Here is a 25,704-nt window from a genome sequence, read left to right on the forward strand (position 1 = left end):
CATTTCTCTTTATTGTATAGAAAAAGGAGGTTGGGCTTCTTCACACAGTCACACAGAGAATTGACCAACCGTCTTTACATTCTGGAACCTCCTATGGACATGCCCTTACAAGGGCATGTGGCTGACCACAACTAATCAGTTACATATGGAACTAATAACACATGAATGTTTAACGTTTTTAGCTTCCAAGCAAACATCCTAAACAAAGTTAATAACATACTACAAAAGAAAGAGAAGTTAAGTAAATATAAAAAGAAGAATAATATGAGAGTAATAATATGAAAAGAATAATATGAAAGAATAATATGAAAACATAACTTGTAAAATAAACTCATGAGTAAATGAACAGGAGGATAATTTTTCTAACAAACAGTTAAAGTCTGATCCCCACCTTTCTACATTCCTCTCTTCTTGGTTCTTTCTGCCCGGAGTAAATGAAAACCAGCTGAGTTTATGTGTCAAGACTTAGCATGATTAGCCTCATCACAGTCAGACATTAACTGATGTTATAATCTGATACTGAAATAAAATGTACATAATATCTTATAGCAGGTAATGGACAGAAATCTGGTTTCACCAGGATTGAGAACATTTTACCTGAGAGTTTCCAGGTTGCAGTTTGGACTCTTCAGTCCAGCAGAGAGAAACTTCACTCCTGAATCCTGCAGGTTGTTGTTACTCAGGTCCAGTTCTCTGAGACTGGAGGACTGGGAGCTGAGAACTGAGGACAGAGCTTCACAGCTTCTCTCTGAGAGGTTACAGCCACTCAGTCTGAGGAGACAGGGAGAAAAATCTGTTATTAATCCATCAAATGTATGTGTTACTTTCCAGTCAACAATATTCTTCTTGGACTGATTGAAGAATAGGTCATATTTTTCAAAACTTTATGATATTTTTATTTTGAACTGGTTTATTCTCTAGTTGGGACTTTAGCCTTGAAGAACTGAACTACAGGCAACAAGGAGGCTGGCAAGAGAACTATTAAAATTTACAATGAACTGCATTAATTCAGTGACAGTTTCAATAGAAAGAAGATAATTTCTACTGCTTCAACATGTAACATCATGAATAGACGTTGGTTCTGCTCTCGCTGTTGAACCGCCGCTATTCACTACTGGTAGTAATATTTCACAGACGTAGCGCCGCTCAACCTCCACCTGCAGTGAATCTCACATTGTTTTTTTTGTTGTTTTTTTTATTTATATTTTTATTCAAAAAAAGTACAATGTAAGGTACATAAAAATACGGTAACATGAATTAAATTTGCTTTATCTTTTAACAACCCGACCCCACCCACCCACATTCAACAGAAGAGAAAGAAAGAAAAAAAATGACGGGGAGCATTACGTGTCGACAATACAACAATTTGTCATCATCAATTATATATATATATTCATACATACATATATACATACATACAAACATATACATACACATCTTAGGGCTCTGTAGGCTTATGGAGGTGATTCTATATTTTTAAGATTTTTAAAGTATTCCATCATAGGGTCCCACACCCTGTGAAATTTTCTTGTTGAGCCTCTAATAAAGTATTTAATTTTTTCTAATTTCAAGAGAGACATTAGATCAGTGAGCCAAACCGAGACTTTAGGTGGTTCAGAGGATTTCCAGAGTAAGACTATAAGTCTACGGGCTACCAAGGAAGCAAAGGCGAACGCATTCATTTGATCAGTAGATAGCATGTGCTCCTCAAACAATACTCCAAAGATGGCCAATCCTGCAAACGGTTTGATTTTGGTATTAAATGCTTCATTCAATGTTTTACAGATGGATGACCAAAATTCGGTTAATTTCGGGCAATTCCAAAACATATGGGTCATATTTGCTGGGGCAGAATGGCACCGCTCACACCTGTCATCAATGTCCTTATAAATTCTTGAGAGTTTAGATTTGGTATAGTAAGTTCTATGGAGGATTTTTAACTGTATAAGGCTAAGCCGTGCACAGGACGATGTTCCATTGATTCTTTCCAGAGCACGTTCCCAGAAATGTTCAGAAATAACAGAACCAAGTTCTTCAGACCATGCAATTCTAAGCTCATCTAGTGTTGTTTCCTGAAGAGATGTTATTATATTTGAGATGTTTGCAATGTGCCTCCTGAGATACAAAGGGTTACGCAAAATCCTCTCAAGCCCCGAGTCTGCTGGAGAGGCAGGAAATACTGGACTTTGACTTTGAATAAAATGACGGACCTGGAAATATCTGAAAAGATCAGTTTTTTGTAATTGGAATTTGGCCGAAAGGTCAGTGAAGTTGGCAAAAACACCGTCTATATAAAAATGGTCACAAGTTTCCAAACCATTCCTCCTCCATAAAGCGAAGGTGTGATCCATCCTGGCAGCCGGGAAAAGATGATTATTACAAATAGGGCTATATAAAGAAAATTCTTTTAAATTAAAGTGTTGTCTGAATTGTATCCATATCCTAAGAGAGGAGGATACTACAGGATTATGGGCGAATTTAGAGGGTGAAAGTGGTAATCCAGTAGTAACCAAAGCAGAAAGAGAGGAAGAGGTGCAGGAGTTTGCTTCAATCCTACACCAATCCAGCTGCGGGCTTTGATACCAATATATAATTTTTTGGATATTAGATGCCCAGTAATAGTTTCTCATATTAGGTAAAGCCAGACCGCCTTTATCTCTGGGCCTTTCTAGAAACTCTCTGCGAACTCTAGCATTTTTATTTGCCCAGAGGAAAGAGGAGAACAATTTATTTAAAGACTGGAAAAAAGACTTAGGCAGAAATATTGGGAGACACTGAAACAAATACAAAAAGCGGGGTAATACATTCATTTTTATACTGTTAATTCTGCCCGGAAGAGATAAGTAGAGACCGGACCATCTCTGAAAAGAATCTCACATTGTTAAAGCTGCAGCAGGAAACGGAAACAACAATGACAAGAACAACAAAACAGTTCACATATTAAAACTTTCACTATACCCAAACATGAGAGATAATATATGAAGAAATTAATAAATAAATAATAATCGATCTCCTCTCCCTCCTCCTGTGTTCTGCAGAATTACTCCGCTCAGTCAGAACCAGCATTAATCAGCTAGCTGCTCTCAGGAAGTTTGGATTCAGTAACTTAGTCTAGGTTTTGATGCAACCTGTATTTGACTTTGAATGAATGTTTCCCTCTTTTACTAGACATTATTTGATATAATAAGTATTATGAGATTTATTTGACTCGTATAATTTATGGTACAGAGAACTTTACGGTTAAATGTTGTTTAACTGGTTGCAGGTTTTTCAGTTGTTATTTTGACTGAGTAGCTGCTGTATTGTGCCTGCAAGTATGTTGCATGTTTATGTTAATTAGGTGAACCAGATAATTTTTACATTTTGCCAGATCACATAGTATCATTTATAACTAAAGCAAAAAATAAACAACCAATCCAGGTGATTGGCAGAGATTGACATCATAGGTGATCAGTATCAGAATCGGCAGCAATAAACCTGATCGAAGCATCTGTAGAATTAATAAATTTTAATTTGGTTATGTTAGTGAAAATGTTGGTTTTATACTGAACAACAATTGTTACCAATTGAAAACTGCATAGTCTGAATTACACAAAAATATCCTATTTATACATATGAAAAATAAGAAAAATTATGACATGCACAACCTATTATAACAAAGAATGGTTACAAGAGTGTTCAGAAATATTTTAGATAAATAAAGATTCAATTCCACATCCTGCAGATGTCATTGTCTCAATTTGCCGAGTGACCTTTGACCTCATTTGGTTATTTCATCAATGGGGCAAGGTCAGGTTAAAATGTTAGAATGAATAAATTTGCATCTTGGAGAACATTTTCCCTGTTCCACTAGACCAAGAACTACACCTTTGTTCTGTCCTAAACTAGTTTCAGGCATGGCATCATCTTGTAGCTTCATTCAGTGCAAAGACCCACTTTGTGGAAAGGATCAGGTTTTGGGAGGTGATTTGGGGAGGGGTTCAACTGTGGGAATGACAATGATGTAGAAAACATCATTTTGAGGTTCCTTCAGGTCTAGAAGATCTAAAATATCTGATATATCTGGTTTTAAGCTGTGAGGAAACAAGGCATATAGAATAAACAGCAAACCAATGGACACCTAGCATAGTGCTGTCTATGTATTATGTTAGAGGCAACTATTGTTGCTATACTTACATTCACTCTTCTTATGATCAAAAGATGAATCAATGGATACAATTTTCTTTATATATCAGTAGAAGACACTTGAAAGAACATATGTTCAAAATATTTTATTTATATTTGTTTATTTAAATATTTAACTGACTTCCTCTTGTACAGGTTTGTGACAAACATTTATGTCCAGCGTCACACACAGGAAGTAAAGAGGTCTGGTCATGTGACCTTTCACACTGGATACATGAAATTGATATTGCTTAAACACATTATTATTTTATTTTAAATCTTTAAGCAGCTGCCAAAAGTAAACAATTCATTTAAAGCTTCTAGAAGTTAGAAAAAAATGTCTGGCAACAATTTTTGCTGGTGGGATTAAAATACAGTAATAATTTGATTTATTTATTTGTCATAAAAGACAGAAGCGATTTCAGAATGTCAAGTTATATTTTCACCATGTTATTCATTCATTTATCAATACCACAGTTTGATACTAATGATGAGCTTCAGACTACGATGAGAATATGAGAACATTGAGGAGGAACCCAAAGTCTGAATTGGTCATTTTCACGGGAGACAAACAGTCAAGAAACTGGAGATTCACCTTTTAATAACATAAAATAGTAATAAAACTGTATTTCATTCTCTAGATAATAAAAATCAACATTTATCACTTGTAGAAGAGACAAGAAAGTCTAACTACTGGTTGGAGGAAGAATCTGCAATAATGCTTCTTTGTACACTGAGGATGCAGCAATCTGTCAAGTGTCCAGCGTTACACTAACAGTTAAAGTCTGATCCCCACCTTTCTACATTCCTCTCTTCTTGGTTCTTTCAGCCTGGAGTAAATGAAAACCAGCTGAGTTTATGTGTCGAGACTTAGCAAGATTAGCCACATCACAGTCAGACATCTACTGATGTTATAACCTGATACTGAAATAAAATTTATATAATCTCTTATAGCAGGTAATGGAAAGAAATCTGGTTTCACCAGGATTGAGAACATTTTACCTGAGAGTTTCCAGGTTGCAGTTTGGACTCTTCAGTCCAGCAGAGAGAAGCTTCACTCCTGAATCCTGCAGGTTGTTGTTACTCAGGTCCAGTTCTCTGAGACTGGAGGACTGGGAGCTGAGAACTGAGGACAGAGCTTCACAGCTTCTCTCTGAGAGGTTACAGCCACTCAGTCTGAGGAGACAGAGAGAAAACTGTTACTTAGCAATTCTTCAAAATTTTATTCTTTTCCGCACAACAATATTTTTTGGAAAACTTTACATTACTAGGGCTGTTGTAATCGAATATTTTAGTAATCAAGTAATCTATTAATTATTCTTATGATTAATCGAGTTATTTGGTAAAAAAATTATAAAATAAAATATTGGTAAATGTGGCATAACACCGGTGTTACTATGGCATATCAGTATAAGTCCAGTTTTTCATTTTTGAGCTTCCCTAACAGTTGCTTTTCTGTAGTTTAGAAAAGGAATTTGTAACAATAATTGTTCACTTTCTAAGTTACCTGAAGAAAAGTTATACAAAGATCTAAAATTCTATTTAATTTAATAATAAAAAGGTAAGCTCACAAATATGCTTAGAAAAAATGTCTATACCCCAGCATTTAGTTAATGTATTCATCTACCAGCCATGTCCCTCCACGATTTCCGCCACCCGTTTGTTGAGACCTGGATGAAATTTATTGTGCGGTTCGTCCGTAAAGCTAGACTTAGACTGTAACCATCAACTTCTCAGCCACCTGCCATGTTCAGTCTATCCGCTTACCTGTATAAATACTCCCACAGCGCTCTTCCTGCCGTTCACTATGAACCAGCAGCTCCCAGAGGAGAAAGGTTGCCTTACTCCAGACATTGAATCAGTCATTTTAAAGACGCTTATTGGTTCCCCCAAAAACAACGAAAACCCGGGCATAATCATCAATCAATAAAATCCCCACGGGCCGAACTTGAAAATTGGACGTTATGGCACTAACACTTAGCTTACGTCAACAACTCAGAGGCAGAAGTCAGATTTACACCTAAAGCAAATAATGTTCTGGCCAGAACATGGTGCGCTAAATAATAAAATATAAATTAACAAAGCTTTGAGGCAAGTAAATTTTCCTAGAGGAATTTTAATAATCAAGGTACTCAAATCATTCGAGGAATTGTTTCAACCCTATATTTTACACCTATTTATGTTGCCTTTTGTTGTGAACTGGTTCATTGTATACTGTAGTGCTCCAGTCTTAAAGGAAAGAACAACAGACAACAAGGAGGCTGGAAAGAGAATTATACAATTTCATAAGGAACTAAGTGAATCATGTTTCAATTTTAACATAAAGAGGAAGTCTTTTACTACTTGAATATGTAACATTATGTCCAGCTGCTGAAGGAAGTCTGTCTCCCTGACCCCTCAGTTTGACACTTTGAAGAGACAATGCACTGATTAATAAAATGAAATAATGAATAGATATTTACCTCATCAATAACAGATTTATATAAAAATAAATGCAGTAACAATCTGTGTCCTTACAGAGCTTTGTTGGAGGCTTTAACCACTGGCAGCAGCCTCAGAAGAACCTCCTCTGAAGCAGAGTATTTCTTCAGGTCAAACACATCCAGATCTTTTCCTGATGACACTAAGATGAAAACCAGAGCTGACCACTGAGCAGGAGACAGTTTATCTGTGGAGAGACTTCCTGAACTCAGAGACTGTTGGATCTCCTCCACTAGAGAACGATCATTCAGTTCATTCAGACAGTGAAACAGATTGATGCTTTTCTCTGCAGACACATTCTCATTGATCTTCTCCTTGATGTACTGAACTGTTTTCTGATTGGTCTGTGACCTACTTCCTGTCTGTGTCAGCAGACCATGTAGGAGTCTCTGATTGGTCTGCAGTGAAAGTCCCAGGAGGAATCGGAGGAACAAGTCCAGGTGTCCATTTGGACTCAGTAAGGCCTGGTCAACCGCTGTGTGATGGAGAACCTTTAGTTTAGGTTTATTAAATAACAAAAACTTCTTAGGTGTTTGTGTTTCTTCCATGAGGCAGACACCAGATTTGATGAAGGTCCGATGAACATGAAGAGCAGCCAGAAACTCCTGAACACTCAGATGGACGAAGCAGAACACCTTGTCCTGGTACAGCCCTCTCTCCTCTTTAAAGATCTGTGTGAACACTCCTGAGTACACTGAGGCTGCTCTGACATCAATGCCACACTCTGTCAGGTCTGATTCATAGAAGATCAGGTTTCCTTTCTGCAGCTGATCAAAAGCCAGTTTTCCCAGAGACTCAATCATCTTCCTGCTCTCTGGACTCCAGTGTGAATCTGTTTCAGCTCCTCCATCATACTTGACCTTCTTCACTTTGGTCTGAACCACCAGGAAGTGGATGTACATCTCCGTCAGGGTTCTGGGCAGCTCTCCTCCCTCTCTGGTCTCCAACACATCCTCCAGAACTGTAGCAGTGATCCAACAGAAGACTGGGATGTGGCACATGATGTGGAGGCTTCGTGATGTCTTCATGTGGGAGATGATCCTGCTGGCCTGCTGCTTATCTCTGAATCTCTTCCTAAAGTACTCCTCCTTCTGTGGATCATTGAAACCCCTGACCTCTGTCACCATGCCAACACACTGAGGAGGGATCTGATTGGCTGCTGCAGGTCGTGTGGTTATCCAGAGGAGAGCAGAGGGAAGCAGTTTCCCCCTGATGAGGTTTGTCAGCAGAACGTCCACTGAGGTGGACTCTGTAGCATCAGTCAGGATCTCCTTGTTGTGGAAGTCCAGAGGAAGTCGACTCTCATCCAGACCATCAAAGATGAACAGAACCTGGAAGTGTTCAAAGCTGCAGATTTCTTTGATTTCAGTAAAGAAGAAATGAACAAGTTCCACCAAGCTGAACTTTTTCTCTTTCAGCAGATTCAGTTCTCTGAAGGTGAATGGAAATATGAACTGGATGTTCTGGTGGGCTTTGTCTTCAGCCCAGTCCAGAGTGAACTTCTGTGTTAGGACTGTTTTCCCAATGCCAGCCACTCCCTTTGTCATCACTGTTCTGATTGGTTGGTCTCTTCCAGGTTGGACTTTAAAAATGTCTTCTTGTCTGATTGTTGTTTCTGGTCTGTGTGGTTTCCTGGATGCTGTTTCAATCTGTCTGACCTCATGTTCATCATTGACCTCTCCAGTCCCTCCCTCTGTGATGTAGAGCTCTGTGTAGATCTGGTTCAGAAGGGTTGGACTTCCTGCTTTAGCAATCCCCTCAAACACAGACTGGAACTTCTTCTTCAGACCAGATTTAAGTTGATGTTGACAAACTGCAGCAAATTGTTCTAATAACACAAAAAGTAAAATCAGTAACTAAACAAAATTATTTCCCGAAGATGATGTTAATAAATGTGATTCCATCTCTTCAAACATGAGTAAATGTGTAATTTATCCACCAGGTCAAATCTTTGTAGAAATCCTCTTACTGCTCTGCAGATGTTCAGCCAGCTCCTCCTGCTTCATCCTCCTCAGGAAGTTCAGTGTGATCTTCATCAGTGCCTCTTTGCTGATCATCCTCTGCTCTTCATCATCACCTTCCAACACATCATAATCATCTCTCTGACTCTCTGAACATTCTGTGTCATCAGGACTCAGAACCTTTTGAATTTTCTTCAGCTCATTTTTCACAAACGTGACAATGTTGTCCTCCAGCAGCTGCAACAGAATCATAGATGACGGACACATGAGACTGTCCTTCATCTATTATGAAGAACATAATAGATGAAGGACAGCCAAACAGCAGCTGGATGTTGAACAGACTAACAGTCCTCTGATCTACAAAGACCAGCATGGAGATGAATGTGAAAAACCCATAGAAAAGTAGTAGTTGTACATATACAGACCATAAATATGGAGTCCAGCTGTGTTTGATGCTGATGGACATACGGACCACTGGGAACCTCTGAGCTCTGCTGGTCCATTCTGTGGAGGAACCAGGAACAATTAGGAAGTCACAATAAAAGCCCTTAAAGCAGAAAAATAGATCATCACATAAACACAATATAAAGACATTAGAAAGAGGAAGATGAACTACAAAGCTGAAGAAAAGTAACACTAGAATCACCTAGAAGACATTTTAAAAGGTTGATGCTGAGCTTGGACTTCAAACTGTCCAAACTGCCATTAGATCTGATGCTGATGGAGACACTTTCCCAGAGCTTGGGGACAGTGGAAGTGAAGGTTCTGTCCACACAGGTCTTCAGGACAGTGTGGGACATTGTGATGGCCAAATCCATGGCCACACTCTGTCGGAGTTACCAGACAGAGGATGGGGGCCAGGGCTCAGCAGGCTTACATGCTGATTGGACTGCACCACTAGTTCCTGCTGGCAGGGGGAATTTGTAGTTTCTTTCTTTAGATAAGTTTTGTATTTAAGTAAATATTAGTATTTAAAGTTTAATATTTTTGATTTTCAGTTTTGGGTCTTTAGTTTAGCCAAACTTAGCTGTACTGTTATTTGTTTTGTGTTATTTGTAGTTGTATTCTGTTTAGTTACCCCTATTGTGTCTTAATTGGTCTGATCAGCCAGTATATAAACCCCTGTGTGTCATTTCTTTGTTAGGTCAGTTATGTTTGTTTGTGCAGCCAGTTTGTTTACATTTTTTGCCTGAGTTCAGTTTTGTTTCTTTGACCTCTTTTATGAGCTCAGTTTATCTTTTGTTATTTATAATCTTTGGGTTAAAATAAAAAACCCTATTTTTCTAATATGTCCTGTGACTCCTCCTGTTTTTAACTCGGTCCATCACATGTGGTGTCAGAAGTGAGGATTTTGAGTTGAGGAGGCAGGATTTTTTTTCTATTTTTTGATTTTTGTGAGTAATTTTTTTTACTAACCCCCTCCAACAAATTTTTGAGCCATGCAGAATGGTGTGCGCCCAAGAAAAGGAAACAAGGTTGAGACCAAAGAGGTTTCCCAGCAGTCAGAGAGGGAGGAAATGGAAGGAGGAGCTTCAGCAGCAGCTGGAGACACTGAGCATGATGAGACCAGAGAACCAACTCTGCATGATATTGCTGGAATTCTTCAGGCCTTCATGGGACAACAGGAAGTTCGGGAGAAAAAGCAGAGAGAGGTTTCTGCACAGCAAGAACAGCGCTTCAAGTGTTTGCAACACCAGTTTTGGCTTTTGCAAATGGAAATACATGCCAGGACAACCCCGCCCCCTGAGCCCACATCAATTGATCCACAGCCTGCTGAAAATCAAACTGATCATCAGATTCAAGCAACATCTCAACCTGAGGATTCAGCTTCCAGCTCAATGGGTCAGTCTGTGCACATTCATCATCCTAAATTAGAAAAATTAACTGTTGAAGATGATATTGAACACTTTCTGACCACTTTTGAGAGAATTGCAGCTGCTTATCGTTGGCCAAAGTTGGACTGGATTTTTCATCTCATTCCTCTTCTGACGGGTAAGGCTCGCAGCGCCTATGTTAACATGGATGTGGATGATTCCCTGGAATATGAAAAGGTAAAAGCTGCCATTTTACAAAAATATGATATAAATCCAGAAACGTACCGACAAAGATTTCGCTGCCTTGATAGTCTTGATGAGAGTCCAAAGGAATTGTATTCAAGACTCAAAGAACTTTATGAGAAGTGGATTCAGCCTAAAGATAAAACTGTGAAACAAGTTGGTGAATTGATTATTTTGGAACAATTTTTGAGAATGCTGTGTCCTGAGCTTCAGGTCTGGATCAAGGAGCACAATCCAAAGTCTGCTGCAGAAGCTGCTACTCTGGCAGATGTGTTTGTAGCTGCCAGAAGTAGGAGTCAGCCTTGGAGCAACAGTGCATGGAGAGCTGCTAAAGACTCACGTTGGCTACAACCCTCTCAACCTCATCAAAAGTTAGCAACAGGTGTGGGTAAGCCTTTTTTAAGAGAAAATCAGCCTTTCAAGACAGGAAAAAGACCACCAGTGTGTTACCTCTGTGGACAAGAAGGTCACACCAAGCCCATGTGCCCCAAGAATCAAAGTAAGCTAACTCAAATGTGTTTTGTGCCTAATCAGAATATGGATATTAAACCTGAAATAAAGCAATCAAATAAAATCATCCTAGTGAAGATTGCTGGACATGAAATGAATGCTTTAATAGATGCTGGCAGCACACAGACTCTAGTGCACAAGAACCATGTGCCAACTAATTGTATATGCCCTTCTGAAACAATATCAGTTTGCTGTATACATGGTGATGAGAAATCATACCCCACTGCTGATATGTTTGTTGAGGTGCAGGGGGCTCCCTATTTGTTGAAGGTTGGGGTAGCTGATAACCTACCCTATCCTGTAGTTCTTGGGGAGGATCTGCCTGTTATTTATGATTTATTGAGGGATGTGCAGAGCTGTAATGTGGCTGTAACCAGGTCCCAAGCTAAAAATCAAGATGAGCATTTTGCAACACTCAGTGCTTTACCCTTTTTTGAGGCTGAGCTGCAGACAGAACCTGGGAAATCACGGAAGCCACGCAGTCAAAGAAGGCAGGAGAAATTTCAACATACACTGGGTGAGACTTCAGTTGAAGTGGCTCCAGATATGCCACTGGGTTTTTCAATACCCACAAACATCAGACAAATGCAGCAGAATGATCCAACTTTGTCTGCCCTGTTGCTGAAGGCTAGGGGGGAGGCCTCTGTAGGGTCTGACACAAATAAAGAGCAGTATATACTGCAGGATGGCATTTTATACCATCAACATGGCCAGTTTAAGCAGTTAGTTGTCCCTAAGAAGGCTCGTGAGACAGTGCTGACTTTGGGACACTCTATTCCCTGGGCTGGCCACCTTGGGAAGTATAAGACCACTGCTCGCATTAAGCGGTATTTTTTCTGGCCTGGTTTGAGATCAGATGTTGCTCTATTTTGCAGAAGCTGCCCTGAGTGTCAGAAAACCTCAATTAGAGTCCCTACCAAAGCACCACTTCAACCCCTGCCCATCATTGGCACACCTTTTCTACGTCTTGGGATGGACATAGTTGGCCCTATGGAAAAAAGTAAATCTGGAAATCGCTTTATGCTAGTCATTACAGACTATGCAACCAGATATCCTGAAGTTTTTCCATTAAAGACTGTTAAAGCAAAACATGTAGCTTCCTCACTGATTCAACTTTTCTCAAGGGTTGGATTTCCACAGGAAATTCTAACTGATCAAGGCACTAACTTTATGTCCACACTATTGAAACAGGTCTACAAGCTGTTGGGCATCAGGAGCATGAGGACGACACCATACCACCCACAGACGGATGGCCTGACGGAGCGTTTTAATCAAACTTTAAAACAAATGCTTCGTAAGTTTGTTAATGATACAGGCTCTGATTGGGATCAGTGGTTGCCATACCTCCTTTTTGCCTACAGGGAGGTTCCTCAGGCTTCCACAGGTTTCTCCCCATTTGAGCTCCTTTATGGCCATGATGTGAGGGGCCCTCTGACCCTGCTGAGAGATGCATGGGAGGGAGACCAAAGTAAAGAGGATCCTGTTAATATTATTTCATTTGTCCTCCATATGAGGGATAAACTGCAGCAGATGAGTGAGTTAGCTCAGAGTCACATGGCAGCTGCACAGAAATATCAAAAGGTTTGGTTTGATAAAAAAGCTCGCCACAGAAGTTTTGTTCCTGGTCAAAAGGTTTTGGTTATGTTGCCAACTTCTGACAGCAAGTTGCTTGCAAAGTGGCAGGGACCCTTTGAAGTACTGAGGAAAACTGGACCTACTACCTACCAAGTCTCCACACCAGGTTTCCAACGAGGGAGTCGAGTGCTCCATGTTAATCTTCTCAAGGAGTGGGTTCCACGGAAGGAGAATGAAACAGAAGTGTTGCTTATTCACAGAGTGGATGAGGAGGAAGAAGTTAATGACCATTTGCCTTCAGTAACATCCTCTGTGCTGGACCTAAGCCATCTCACCAGTGAGCAACAGTCTCAGGTAACACCTCTTATTACTTCTGACATATTTCAAGAGTGCCCAGGTCGCACCACTCTGGTGGAGCACAGCATTGTTCTAAAACCGGATGCTGTTATAAAGCGTATGAGTTACAGGATACCAGAACGCTTCCGGGTGGAGCTGAAGGAGGAGATGGACCTCATGCTGTCTTTAGGAATCATTCAATCTTCAACAAGTGAGTGGTGTAACCCAGTTGTTTTGGTTCCGAAAAAGGATGGCAAAATAAGATTTTGCATCGACTTCAGGTACCTCAACTCCATATCAAAATTTGACTCCTACCCAATGCCACGTATTGATGACCTCATTGAGCACCTGGGGGAAGCAAGATATTTAACAACTATTGATCTGTCTAAAGGCTACTGGCAGGTGCCTCTCACCAAACAGTCCCAGGAGCTGACAGCATTCCGCACCCCTTGGGGATTGTTCGAGTTCACAGTCCTGCCATTTGGTCTGCATGGGGCCCCAGCAACATTTCAAAGACTAATGGATCAGGTACTCTGTGGGCTCTCAGCATTCACCTGTGCATACCTTAATGATGTTGTGGTTTTTAGTAGAACCTGGGAAGAGCATGTTGACCATCTAAAGGAGGTCCTGGATCGGCTGCATTCTGCAGGCCTTACCATCAACCCAGCAAAGTGTGCTCTTGCTAAGACAGAAATACAGTATCTTGGGTTCACTATTGGAGGTGGCATTCTTAAACCTCAAGTTGATAAAATCAATGCTATAGCATCCTGTCCGCTCCCACAAACCAGGAAACAGCTACGATCTTTTCTAGGCATGGCTGCATTCTACCACAGATTCATTCCCAATTTCTCAGCTAGAGCAGCATCTCTAACAGACATGACGGGTTCCAGAAGTCCCACCAAGATTCAGTGGACAACAGATGCCGTTGCAGCTTTTAAGGACATTAGCCAATCCCTGAGTAAAAATCCAGTTTTGCATTCACCAGATTTTACAAAAGACTTTGTGTTGCAAACTGATGCTTCTGAAAGGGGTCTTGGGGCAGTGCTTCTGCAGGGACCACCAGAGGACCAACATCCAGTTGCCTACATCAGCCGCAAGCTGCTGCCAAGAGAGAGAAGATATGCAACTGTGGAGAAGGAAGCCTTGGCTATTAAATGGGCCCTTGACTCATTTAAATATTATTTGCTCGGAAGAGAATTCACCCTTCAGACTGATCATAGAGCCCTCCAGTGGCTAGAAAGGATGAAGGACACTAATGGGAGAATCACCAGATGGTATCTTGCTATGCAGCCATTTCGGTTTAAGGTTCACTACATCCCCGGCAAAGACAACACCACTGCTGATTACCTTTCTCGGTGCCAGAGTGAAGACCAGGAAGTGGGGGAGTGTGTGATGGCCAAATCCATGGCCACACTCTGTCGGAGTTACCAGACAGAGGATGGGGGCCAGGGCTCAGCAGGCTTACATGCTGATTGGACTGCACCACTAGTTCCTGCTGGCAGGGGGAATTTGTAGTTTCTTTCTTTAGATAAGTTTTGTATTTAAGTAAATATTAGTATTTAAAGTTTAATATTTTTGATTTTCAATTTTGGGTCTTTAGTTTAGCCAAACTTAGCTGTACTGTTATTTGTTTTGTGTTATTTGTAGTTGTATTCTGTTTAGTTACCCCTATTGTGTCTTAATTGGTCTGATCAGCCAGTATATAAACCCCTGTGTGTCATTTCTTTGTTAGGTCAGTTATGTTTGTTTGTGCAGCCAGTTTGTTTACATTTTTTGCCTGAGTTCAGTTTTGTTTCTTTGACCTCTTTTATGAGCTCAGTTTATCTTTTGTTATTTATAATCTTTGGGTTAAAATAAAAAACCCTATTTTTCTAATATGTCCTGTGACTCCTCCTGTTTTTAACTCGGTCCATCACAGACATCCATCAGGTTCTGATGACTAGATCTGAGGTGATGTGGGCATGGAGGTGATCTGAGATATTTGGATGTGTGTCCATGTGGGGTCCTCTCCTGGATGTTATTGTGAGGATTTTAAAATGGATCCTGTAGATTCCTGGAAGCCAGTGAGCTCATATTGTATCTGTCCACACAGAGACAATCTGAAGGTAAAGGTCCATGAAGTGATACATTAATGTGAGCAGTGAACCAGGTGATCTAAGTAGTTATAAAGATTTAATGTTCCTGCTGATCCCACTAAGAACCAGCAGAACCTCTGATGGTCCACATCAGCTCAGTTTGGTTGAGATCCAGCAGATCTCACCAACCACTTCATGAAGCTTTCCTTTCCTGTTGAATTGCTCTCATGGTGCACACAAGAATCAATTTCTGATGGACTAGACTGGCTTTAGCAGATATTTCCTAGTGGGAAATATGTCCCACATGGAGCATGTTAGTCTGACATGGAGCCAGAAAGCAGCACAACATCATCATCAACACCCCAGAGATTAATATAAAGGTGTTTTCATTAGAACAGTTGGTTTCTGTAGATAATGGATCAAACCTCTGGAAATATAACAGGAAATATTTGAGTGCGTTCATTTTCCACAGATACCACAATTAGAAACAGCTCACTTCTCTGATGATGGAGGTCCAGGAGAATAAAAGTTAGTGCGATAATTTCTTAATTCATCACTCTTACAGGACACACAGCTGGGTTCTGGTTGTGGCTTTATTCGCTGATGGATCCTAATAGAAAAATATCTACTATAAACTTTCTGTGGAGGTTTGATTTAAAGATCATTTTTATTTTGACTCCTTGTAAAATCAAGAGGTGTGAGACACAATAGAACCACACAGATCATCGACTTCATGTTCTAAATGATTCCCATCAGAACCAGTCCAATCCTCCAACACATTCCTGATCATTGATCCTCCTAAATAATGTCCAGCCTTGTTTAAAGAGCAGAAATATGTTTCTGAGATTTTGGGTGATGTTTAAAATAAGACTCACAAAATCCATGTAAACTTTTTTTTTTAACATGAATCATTCATCAGATGTAGACAACAATACAATTATCAACCTAGACATTAAATTCACTTCTGCCTTTTTGTTTGTGTGTTTAGAATAAAAGTTTATTAAATAAATATGCCTGTTTCATTTGGAAAAATTAAAATGATGCAAAACAGAATAAAATGCAGTTAAATGTGTCAGGTCATGTCATGTCAACACAATAGTTTATGTGTCCTGATTGAGGATTTTCCTTGTTCTTTCCATTTTATATTTTAGAGGTTAAAGCAGAAAAGTGAGTTTATTCTGGTTAGATATTTTGTTTCCTGTTATTCATCAGCAGTAACTTCTCTTTTTGTTGGCCTCTAGGGAGGAGTATCACTACATGATTAATTGTTTATTCGATATCAGGGAAACATCTGGAAATCAGACCGGATTTCTAGATTTCTGTTAACCAGATGGACCTGGAGAAACTATGGGTAGAGAATGTGGATCTAAACAGACCTGATTAATACTCCAAAGATCTTTCATTAATTTAACAACAATCCAGTGGACTTCATTGCAGTCAATGGAGACTGTAGTAGACAGTATTAAACTGGCCGTAATAGCCAATAGTTATAGATAAGTAATAGTTAAGCGTTGTTCCATTGCTACTTTTTTAAGACGTGCTGAGCGGCTAACATTATACCTGTTGACTGCATGTAAAGTCAATCCCAGAAATCTTCTTTGTTGTTCAAATTCTGAATTTATTCCAGTCAGATGAAATTATTTGTGAACAATATACAATTAATCCAGTATACACGGCAATAGCATTAACAATGACTCTGTCACAGCAGTCAAAAACTTGTATGCCCTTCTGGGTTCAACACCTGTCAACTACCTGTCACCTCTTGGCTCATATTCTGGAGGCCACAGCCCCATCTAGTGACTAAAAACCCCAAAATACACATATTTGGCTCCTATATACTGGCCCTTAATTGGCATAATAAACATACTGTATATGCCAATTCCCACAACAATGATAATACAGGAGAAAATATGTGACACAAATGTGACATTAACACATTAATTTAGAGATCATATAACATGTAAAGTTTGGAAATTAGTCTCTCAATAATATTGGACTTAGTCTTCAACTTCACTGACCTCACGAAACCATAACCATCTGAAAACATTTCCAAAACCTTCCCAAAATGCCAGGATCCTCGAGGTGCAGAAGGATCCATTATGACCACAATATCTCCAACAGCAAGAGTTTTCCTCCTTTCATTCTATTTCTGCCTTTCTTGAAGCAGAGGTAAATATTCTCGAACCCATCTCTTCCAAAACATGTCAGTCAAGTATTGTACCTGTTTTCATCGTCTTTTTCCATACTGATCCTCCAGCTTATCTGTTCCATGGGAAAGTGAAGGTTTTCCTCGGAGCAAGAGCTGGTGATTGGGGGTAAGTGGCTCCAGATCATTTGGATCATCTGGGAGGGTTGTAATAGGGCAATCGTTCAATATGGCTTCTGCTTCACCCAATACTGTACTCAGCCCTTCATCAAGAGTTGGCTGACGCAGCACTAAGTTGAGTACTTTTCTCACCAGACGAATCATTCGTTCCAAAACACTACCAAAATGGGAAGCAGCAGGTGGATTAAAAATCCAATTAATTTCCACCTGTACCAAAAGTGACTTTATTGTGTCCTGGTTTAGCTTAACAATAGCTTATTTCAGTTCTCTCAGCACCAACAAAGTTTGTTCCATTATCAGACCATAAATGTTTAACTTGTCCTCTTCTGTTGATAAATCTCCTCAATGCATTGATGCAGGAATCTGTATCAAGTGAAACTGCAGTCTCCAAATGGATGGCTCGAATTGCCAGGCAGGTAAACAAAACACTGTATCTCCTGCAGCGTGCTCTTCCTCTTTTAACTTCAAATGGCCCAAAATAATCAACCCCAGTATTATAAAAGGGGTGGGGGTGTGGGAGTGCAAAAGGGGCTTCTGTTTGGCTACTGCAAAATTGTTTTGTAAACAGACATTCATGGATTTAAATGTCAGGTTCAAGCAATATTTTCCATCAGACGTTTCCATAATATTGAGAAACCTTTGGTCTTCTCTGGACATTTCTTGTTTATCAGCTGATCTTTCACAGAAATCATGGTCTTACTAGCTCTTGAGAAGTTTCTCCAGCTTGCTCACTGAGATTTTGTTCAGTGTTACATATGAGACTTCTTGAGTCCTATTGCTATCCAAGGACCCATTGACCACCCAGCCAAGTACAGTTCTGGCAGCATATGGACCATTATCTTGACTGTTAATAACTTTCCAAACTTCCAATAACCTTGGAGCATTGGTACCAATTAACAGATCAACCTCACTATATATAGATGGCATGTGAACTCTTGACAAATATGGCCACTTTATTAAATCTTCAGATGTTGCCATATCATCTTTGGTCACAGGCATTTGTCTCTGTGTAATAACTTCTGGCAAAGGATTAAATGTATTGCTCTCCAGCCCAGCCACCTCAAGATTACACAGAGAAAATGCTGAACTTATTTTAGCTTGGCCCATTGTTCGAAAAAGGACTTGTGTTCGCTTTCCAGTGAGGTTCAGTTGATGCATCAGCCTTTCAGAGCAAAATGTTCCAGTGCTACCTGGATCCAAGAAGGCATATATTTTTAGATGGCGCATTGTCCTTTCATTGCTTTAACCTTTACAGGGAGCACAGATAGCATTCCACGATCCTTACTGGCCCCTGTATGTCCACATGTTGCATTCACAATTTATGGTGACTGTCAAGTTCTGTTAGGTTTAATTTACTGTGTGATCCCCACTTGAAAAGGATAGGTCTCTACTGTGAAACATAACTGGATTTCACTCAAGGAGTCTTCATTTTAGTTAGTCCATCTTTATTTTCATAATTTTTGTAGTCCAACCACATAGGTGAAAAACTTCAAAACAAACAGAAACACATCTATTACAATCTGAAATTAACAAGATAAATACGTTGTGAAATTAACTAGATAAATTTCCACCCCTTTAAACCATTTAATCCTAAAGTATAATAAATAGCAAATGTTTTATAATAAAATTCAATGCCAATAAATAAATTAGCATATTTAACAACATTTAATTTCATAGTCAAACATCCTAACCAACATTTTTCTTTTCACTTTCTACTTCAATAAACACCAAGTGTATTGTCTTTTTTTTCTTTTTTCTTTCCAATAATATTAACTCTCAAACAATCAATCCAAGTCCATGTTCATGAGCAACAGTATTGCAAGCTTACCGGCTGTCCTTCACAGTTTTTTAGAAACTTTTGCACAGTTTCAATTTACGTGCTACCAGGATTGTTTGCTTTCATGCTGTGGCACTTCAAAACCAGGAGCGACAGGTCAGTCACCCCTTAAGTACCTACACTCTGATTGGTAGGAGATTGAATCCACCTGGTTCTCATCACTCCAGCAGAGAAGAAAGATGCAGTAGAGGGGTTTGGCAGATGGGAGTGGCTTGCTGGCAGTTTGTCAGAACAGTAACTCCTGTATTCCTGTTTCAGACTCAGTAAAAATTGTCTCTCTTCTTATATGTAGCACAGTTGGATGACTTTCATTACAAATTTCACAAGTTAATCATGCTTCACAATTCCTGCTAATGTGGCCTCACTGCAGACAGCCAAGACATAATCATTTTCTTCTCAACAGAAATACTTTGTCCTTGTGAAGTTTTCTTTTAAATGTTTTGCATTCTTCTAGTGGGTGAGGTTCAACAAGCCCAACAGCCATCACTTCCTCTAGCTGCAGAATGTTGCTAATCAACCTCTCCTGAATCACTCACAGATGTCACAGTGCTGGCCACTACAGTCCCCTTGGTCTTGATCCCAGGTTGTTGTCATTGACGACTGATGGATAATGTACTGAAGCTGTAATCTTGTAATTCTCTGAAGAAAGTATCTGACAAAATCTTGACATGTCACTCGATGAATGCAACCATATCACTAAATCCTGCCCGGTATCCAGTTGTCTCCATTATATCATAAGCTTTACTTCTCCAACACTCTTGTAACTTGTATGACAGCTTGGAAAGGATTGCTCTCATATTTACAGGCATGTCCAACTCCTGCACATACTCCAGCTGTTTCACTACATTACAGCAGCCACACAAAAATAAAGAATAACTCTGTAATGCCCTAATGTCCTCAGTTCTTATTGTTGGCCAAGACAAAGCCTTGTTAATATATGTAGTTGCAGCTTTGTAAGGGTTTCCAAATTGTTCTGTTGGCATTCTGTGATTCAATCCACAATGCCCTTTAAATACCCAGGTACTCCATCCAGCGATCCGATCCTCCTCAATCACTGACTGTCTGCCACTGTGTCCATCAGATCCTTTTGTGCTGCAGGCTGCAGCCTGATGCTTTAGCTCTGTAGCAATAGTCCAGATAGCAAACACTTCACCAGCTCATAGCAGCCCAAACTGTCTCAGTCTGCTCCACATGGTCTACATCACTTTGTTCAAAGACATCGGAGTTCATCAAAGTGCAAATAGGGCAAATTTTTGACAGTATACTAGCCAGTTTAATACTGCGTTAGTTAAGCGTTGATCCATTGCTGCTTTTTTATGATACTCTGAGCGGCTAACATATCTGTTGATAGCATGTAAAGTCAATCCCAGAGATCTTCTTTGTTGTCCAAATTTGTTCCAGTCAGATGAACCATTTGTGAACAAATCCATTTATTCCATGAAACACGGCAACAGCTTTAACAATGACTCCGCCACAGCGGTCAAAAACTAGTATGCCCTTCCGGGTTCAACACCTGTCAGCTCTTGGTTCATATACTGGACTTCATAGTCCCATCTAGTTACCAAAAACCCAAAATACACATATTTGGCTCCTATAGATACCAATGAAGTCCATGATACAATGTTCCTAAGTTAATTAATGGACCATGTAAGCATGGAGACATCAATGTCATTCATGTACAGTACAGACCAAAAGTTTGGACACACCTTTTAATTCAGTGAGTTTCCTTTATTTTCATGACTATTGACATTGTAGCTTCACACTGAAGGCATCAAAACTATGAATAACACATGTGGAAATATGCACTAAACAAAAAAGTGTAAAACAACTGAAAATACCCCTTATATTCTAGTTTCATCAAAGTAGCAACCTTTTGCTGTGATTACTGCTTTACACACACTCTGCATTTTCTTGATGAGCTTCAAGAGGTCGTCACCTGAAATGGTTTTCACTTCATAGGTGTGCCCTGTCAGGTTAATAAGTGGGATTTCTTGCCTTATAAATAGTCATGAAAATAAAGAAAATCCATTGAATTAGAAGGTGTGTCCAAACTTTTACTCTGTACTGTATGACATATTAAAAGAAAATAACCTAATATTGATTCTAATGTTTTCATTACAACAGAACGCAACCGATCTTGTTATCATCACATGGCTACAATAACAGATATAAACAGAACAGTTACAGCAGTTAGAAACAGCTCACCTCTCTGATGGTGGAGATCCAGGAGATTTAAAGTAAATGAAATCATCCTTTGACATGTCGCTCTTAAAGGACACACAGCTGGGTTCTGGTTCTGGTTCTGGTTTGAGTCTCTGATGGATCCTGACAGAAACATGATGATTAAAACTTAATCAGCAAAGAGGAGCAGCAGCAGCTTCATCACCACGTCTGTTCTGGCCTGATATAGTGAACGCTGTGTGAAAAGGGCTGTGGACAGTTAGAGATGGTGACCTCACCTCTGACCTTTGCTCTGGCTCTCATCTTCCCCACACAGAGTGGTTTTAGAGGGAGGGACTCCCTCCTCTCTGTCCTCACACTGATCCATGCTGCTGAATTCACATCAGCTCACACACACTTTCTACCTTCACCTGCAGAGGAAACACACATCATTCATCTGCACATCAACTCTGATCATCCTTTACATCATTAGAGCTGGAAAAAGATCAGCTGCTCCTCCTCTGATTGGCTCTTCTTCTCTGCTTCATATCAGTGTCAGGTGAATGCAGTCAGACAGCAGAGAGGCAGAGGAAGCTGCCATCAGCTGCTGCACTTCTACTATCAGTCCACTAGATGGAGACATGGAGCAACATTTACATTCATTGATTCAACCTGAACAGGAAGTATTTTAGTTAGTTAATTATTAATCACTACAAGTGGATTGTATGCAGCATCAAAGATTAACTATTTAATAATCTGACTGAATTGAACACATGTCAAAAGTACTATTTTATAATAATAATAATAATAATAATAATATACATTAACATTTTAGATTTAAAAGAAGCAACAAGACACTGTTGTTTCTGAGTTTAACAGTGGAGACCAGAGTTTGATTCCAGGAAATGAAATCATGAAGCAGTTTGTTCAGAGAAGAAAACAAAGAAACATCAGCTGTTCATCATTAAAGTTCTAAATAATCTAATAATCCTCCAGATTAACCTTAAAACAGAGAGATGAAACTTTCAACTGAAAATGTTTTCTAAACATCAGAAAGCAAAAACTAGCAGGAAAATTCCTAAAATCAAAGTTCAAGTAGATACAAAAGAAACCGAATCAAACTTATACTTTGTTCAAACGGTCCAAAGGGTTGATGAAGAGAATCTGAACAACAAACAGAGATACAACAACCGGACTGGACCACACCTTAAAATGTGAATTTAAAGTGAAAGTAAATGTGGCCGATGTTGCATAACTGGTGACATCACAGGTCACCTGAGTTAGTTTCTTCTTTCAGAGTCAAGTCCCGCCCCTTTCTGTTTGCTGCAGCCAGGTGTACTTGCTCCGTTCTGCGCAGAGGCGAGAGGTCTCACTCTGAACAATATCTCCTCTATCTAATCAGATGCTGGGTGCTAGAATTCTAGTATTTTAATATATTTATTGATTTGTCTTAAAATTTTACATTTTCATAACGTTCAGTATTTTGTTTGTGTCAAATAAAAACCTTGTAATTGTCTTTTTATCTTTATTTGTTTAATTGATTGTTTAATTACTACTGTTTGTTATGACCAGTCTAAGAGTGGCCAGATCATCAGATGAAGGATGAATCCTCTTCAGACCCAAAGCAGCCAACACACACAAAATTGAACATTTTAAAATGTTATTTATTTTTAAAAAGATGTATTTTTGATTGAGATGTTACAAGAAGTGGATCATATGACTTCAGAGAGCTAATGCCCAAAACAACAAACAAAAGGAAACTCTGAATATTAAGCAACTTACCTAATTGAAAGTAATTAAACCAAATGACAAAAACTTAATTCACTAACTAAGAAAAACATGAGAAAACTAATGAAACAGAAAGAGCAGCTCTCTCCTACAAACTCCAGAAATGTACATGGTGTTAAACAGTGTGGCCGGTTGGGATGAGCTGAGGATGGACGGCAGGAAGTCCATCCATCTGTCAGTAGCTTTTATATCCGTCACTCACCATGTCAGGACCTATCAGAGAAAGGCACCTGCACACTCATATTTACATAATTAATTTTCCTTCACTGACCCAAAACATTTTTACTATGCAAAACAAAGTAAGTGACAGTAAATAAAGTTATATTTGAAAAATAACATCTACACACTTCAATTTTTCTTTATGCTGTACTCGAAAAATCAGTTTAACTTCACAGGTGCTGGCTTGAGGCAGAAAATGGCTCTTTTTAGTTTAAAAACAGTATTTTTAAATCATTAGTATGACAGATGAATTGTGACTTTTTACAGATACCAGTTCTGCCAATCTAGTGAAAATAAAGCCTTTTATCTCATAATTATGACTTAACTAACTCACTATTTCACATCTCCACTAAGTCTTAGCGGAGATGTGGAACAGAAATACAAGTTTTGTTTGTTTTTTCAATCAAATTGGATCCATAACTTCTAAATAATTGCAGAAAAAAACAACACAATACAAAAAAGCATCAATCTTCTGTTGTGTAGTGAATAAAAGCATATTCATGTTGAGGAAGTGAAGGTTGTCTGTATCTGGTGAACTCTGAAGAACCTTGGATAATATCAGTTAAAACATTTAATTTTCCTTTGGGATCAAAAAGGTATTTTTATTGAATTTGTGTCAGTTAATCTCAGTATTAGCCATAAAATGTCCTTCCTGCAGGCATGTTGGATCAGACACGTCTCCATTTAAACACAATTTCCAGATATAATCTCAAATTCAAACAATAAACAAGCAAACTTTTTCATTCTTCTTGTATTTTTTTCCTGCTTGTATTTTTTTCCACCAGCAGCAGTAAAACAAATAGTGGAAAGAGAAACTTTATTAGAGCATGAATTTGACAGATTTTTTGCTTCCTCAGAGGCCGAGGTTTTAACTCGGTCAGCACAACGCAAGCAGGACTTTCTGATAATGTCCTTTGGTGTCGTTCTGTTAAAAAACAAAATCAGAAACATTATTGATGTGGTTTGAAACGTAAACATAGAAACAGTTTGGGAAACGTATTTTACCAAGATGTCCTCATGTAGGGTTCTCTCAAACATTGCCCGGTTCTCCTCTACGACCTTCTGCAGGTCGACCTCGGAGCGGCTCACCAGGATCCGGATCAGAGTGTGATCACTCATACCGTGACCCTGGTAAGGCAGAAAATGGACCAAATGAAGTTTTGGTTGGAAATTTTGATTCCTTTTCATGGATCAAACTAAGTTAATTAAATTATTATGTGTGGTTACTCTAACAAAAACTGTATGTTGCATAAAAAACTTTAACAATCTTAGAAATATAGTTTGCCAAAAGTTACTTTCTACACAGCAAAAACTCAAAATTATGATTTTATGCTGATTATTTGTGCTGGTTTGTGCAAAACGTTTGACACCATTTTTGTCTGATTTCATAAAAGTTGGGGGGCTGGTTGACCTTTTGACCTTTATCCTTTCTGATAGGTTTATTTTAATTCCTATCTAGCAAAGATTCAAACCAGAGTCAGAGGCATGATTGTCTTTTCTGCAGAAATGAGGGAAGATCCGAGACGCGATGAATCACTGTAAAACTCTGTCTGGGATCAACTCTGCCAGATCTTTCTCTGCATTTGGTTTTATTAGAAAATACAAAGAAGGAGGTTGGGCCTTCTCACATAGTCACACAAAGAATTTGACCAATGACCTTTTTCTACAGGGTGCTCTGGAACCTTCTGTGGACATGCCCTTAAAAGGGCATGGCTGACCACAACTAATCAGTTACAGATGGAAGCTGATACCACAGGAATGTTCTAAGTCTCTAGCCTCCAGGCAAACATCCTAAAAATGGTTAATAGTATTTCACAGAAGAGAATGAGTCAAGTAAACAACACACAAAATAATAATATGAAAACATAACCTTTCAAATACACTCACAAGTAAATGAACTTAGATAATTATTCTAACACTTTCATTAATATCTTCAAAGCCAAAGCAGCACAAACGACAATTTTTGCTGCACAAAGCAGCACAAATGTAGTCGAGTTAATTGACGCCCATTTTGTCTGATTCAAGAAGGTGGGGGGCCAACTTCACTCAGGTCGGCCCCAGGCCTGGCTCCAGGGTGGGACCTCATGTCCGGCCAGTACAACCACTGTTTCCAGTGGTCGTTTCATCATAATGGATCTTTGGGCGGCACTTGGTCTGGTTCCTCACCTAGAACCTGTCTGCACTGGGTGGCCCAACCAGAGGCATGAAGCCCCGA

At 39.3% G+C, this 25,704-nt stretch overlaps 1 protein-coding gene across 1 annotated transcript in view; it reads right to left on the minus strand.

Annotated features, from left to right (window-relative positions):
• LOC111609554 (NACHT, LRR and PYD domains-containing protein 12-like) overlaps positions 1–21,802 on the minus strand; it is a 35,280-nt gene extending 13,478 nt beyond the window's left edge. The window contains exons 1-7 of the mRNA XM_023338683.1: positions 21,782–21,802; positions 21,528–21,647; positions 9,032–9,110; positions 8,615–8,843; positions 6,682–8,473; positions 5,167–5,340; positions 598–771 (exon numbers count right to left, since the gene is read on the minus strand). Coding sequence (XP_023194451.1) covers positions 598–771; positions 5,167–5,340; positions 6,682–8,473; positions 8,615–8,843; positions 9,032–9,110; positions 21,528–21,583 — 2,504 coding nt within the window. The 5' untranslated portion in view covers positions 21,584–21,647; positions 21,782–21,802. The remainder of the gene's footprint in view (positions 1–597; positions 772–5,166; positions 5,341–6,681; positions 8,474–8,614; positions 8,844–9,031; positions 9,111–21,527; positions 21,648–21,781) is intronic.
• Between the last annotated feature and the right edge of the window lie 3,902 nt (positions 21,803–25,704).

This window comes from Xiphophorus maculatus, chromosome 8, assembly GCF_002775205.1.
Source record: "Xiphophorus maculatus strain JP 163 A chromosome 8, X_maculatus-5.0-male, whole genome shotgun sequence".
In the NCBI taxonomy this organism is placed as follows: domain Eukaryota; kingdom Metazoa; phylum Chordata; class Actinopteri; order Cyprinodontiformes; family Poeciliidae; genus Xiphophorus; species Xiphophorus maculatus.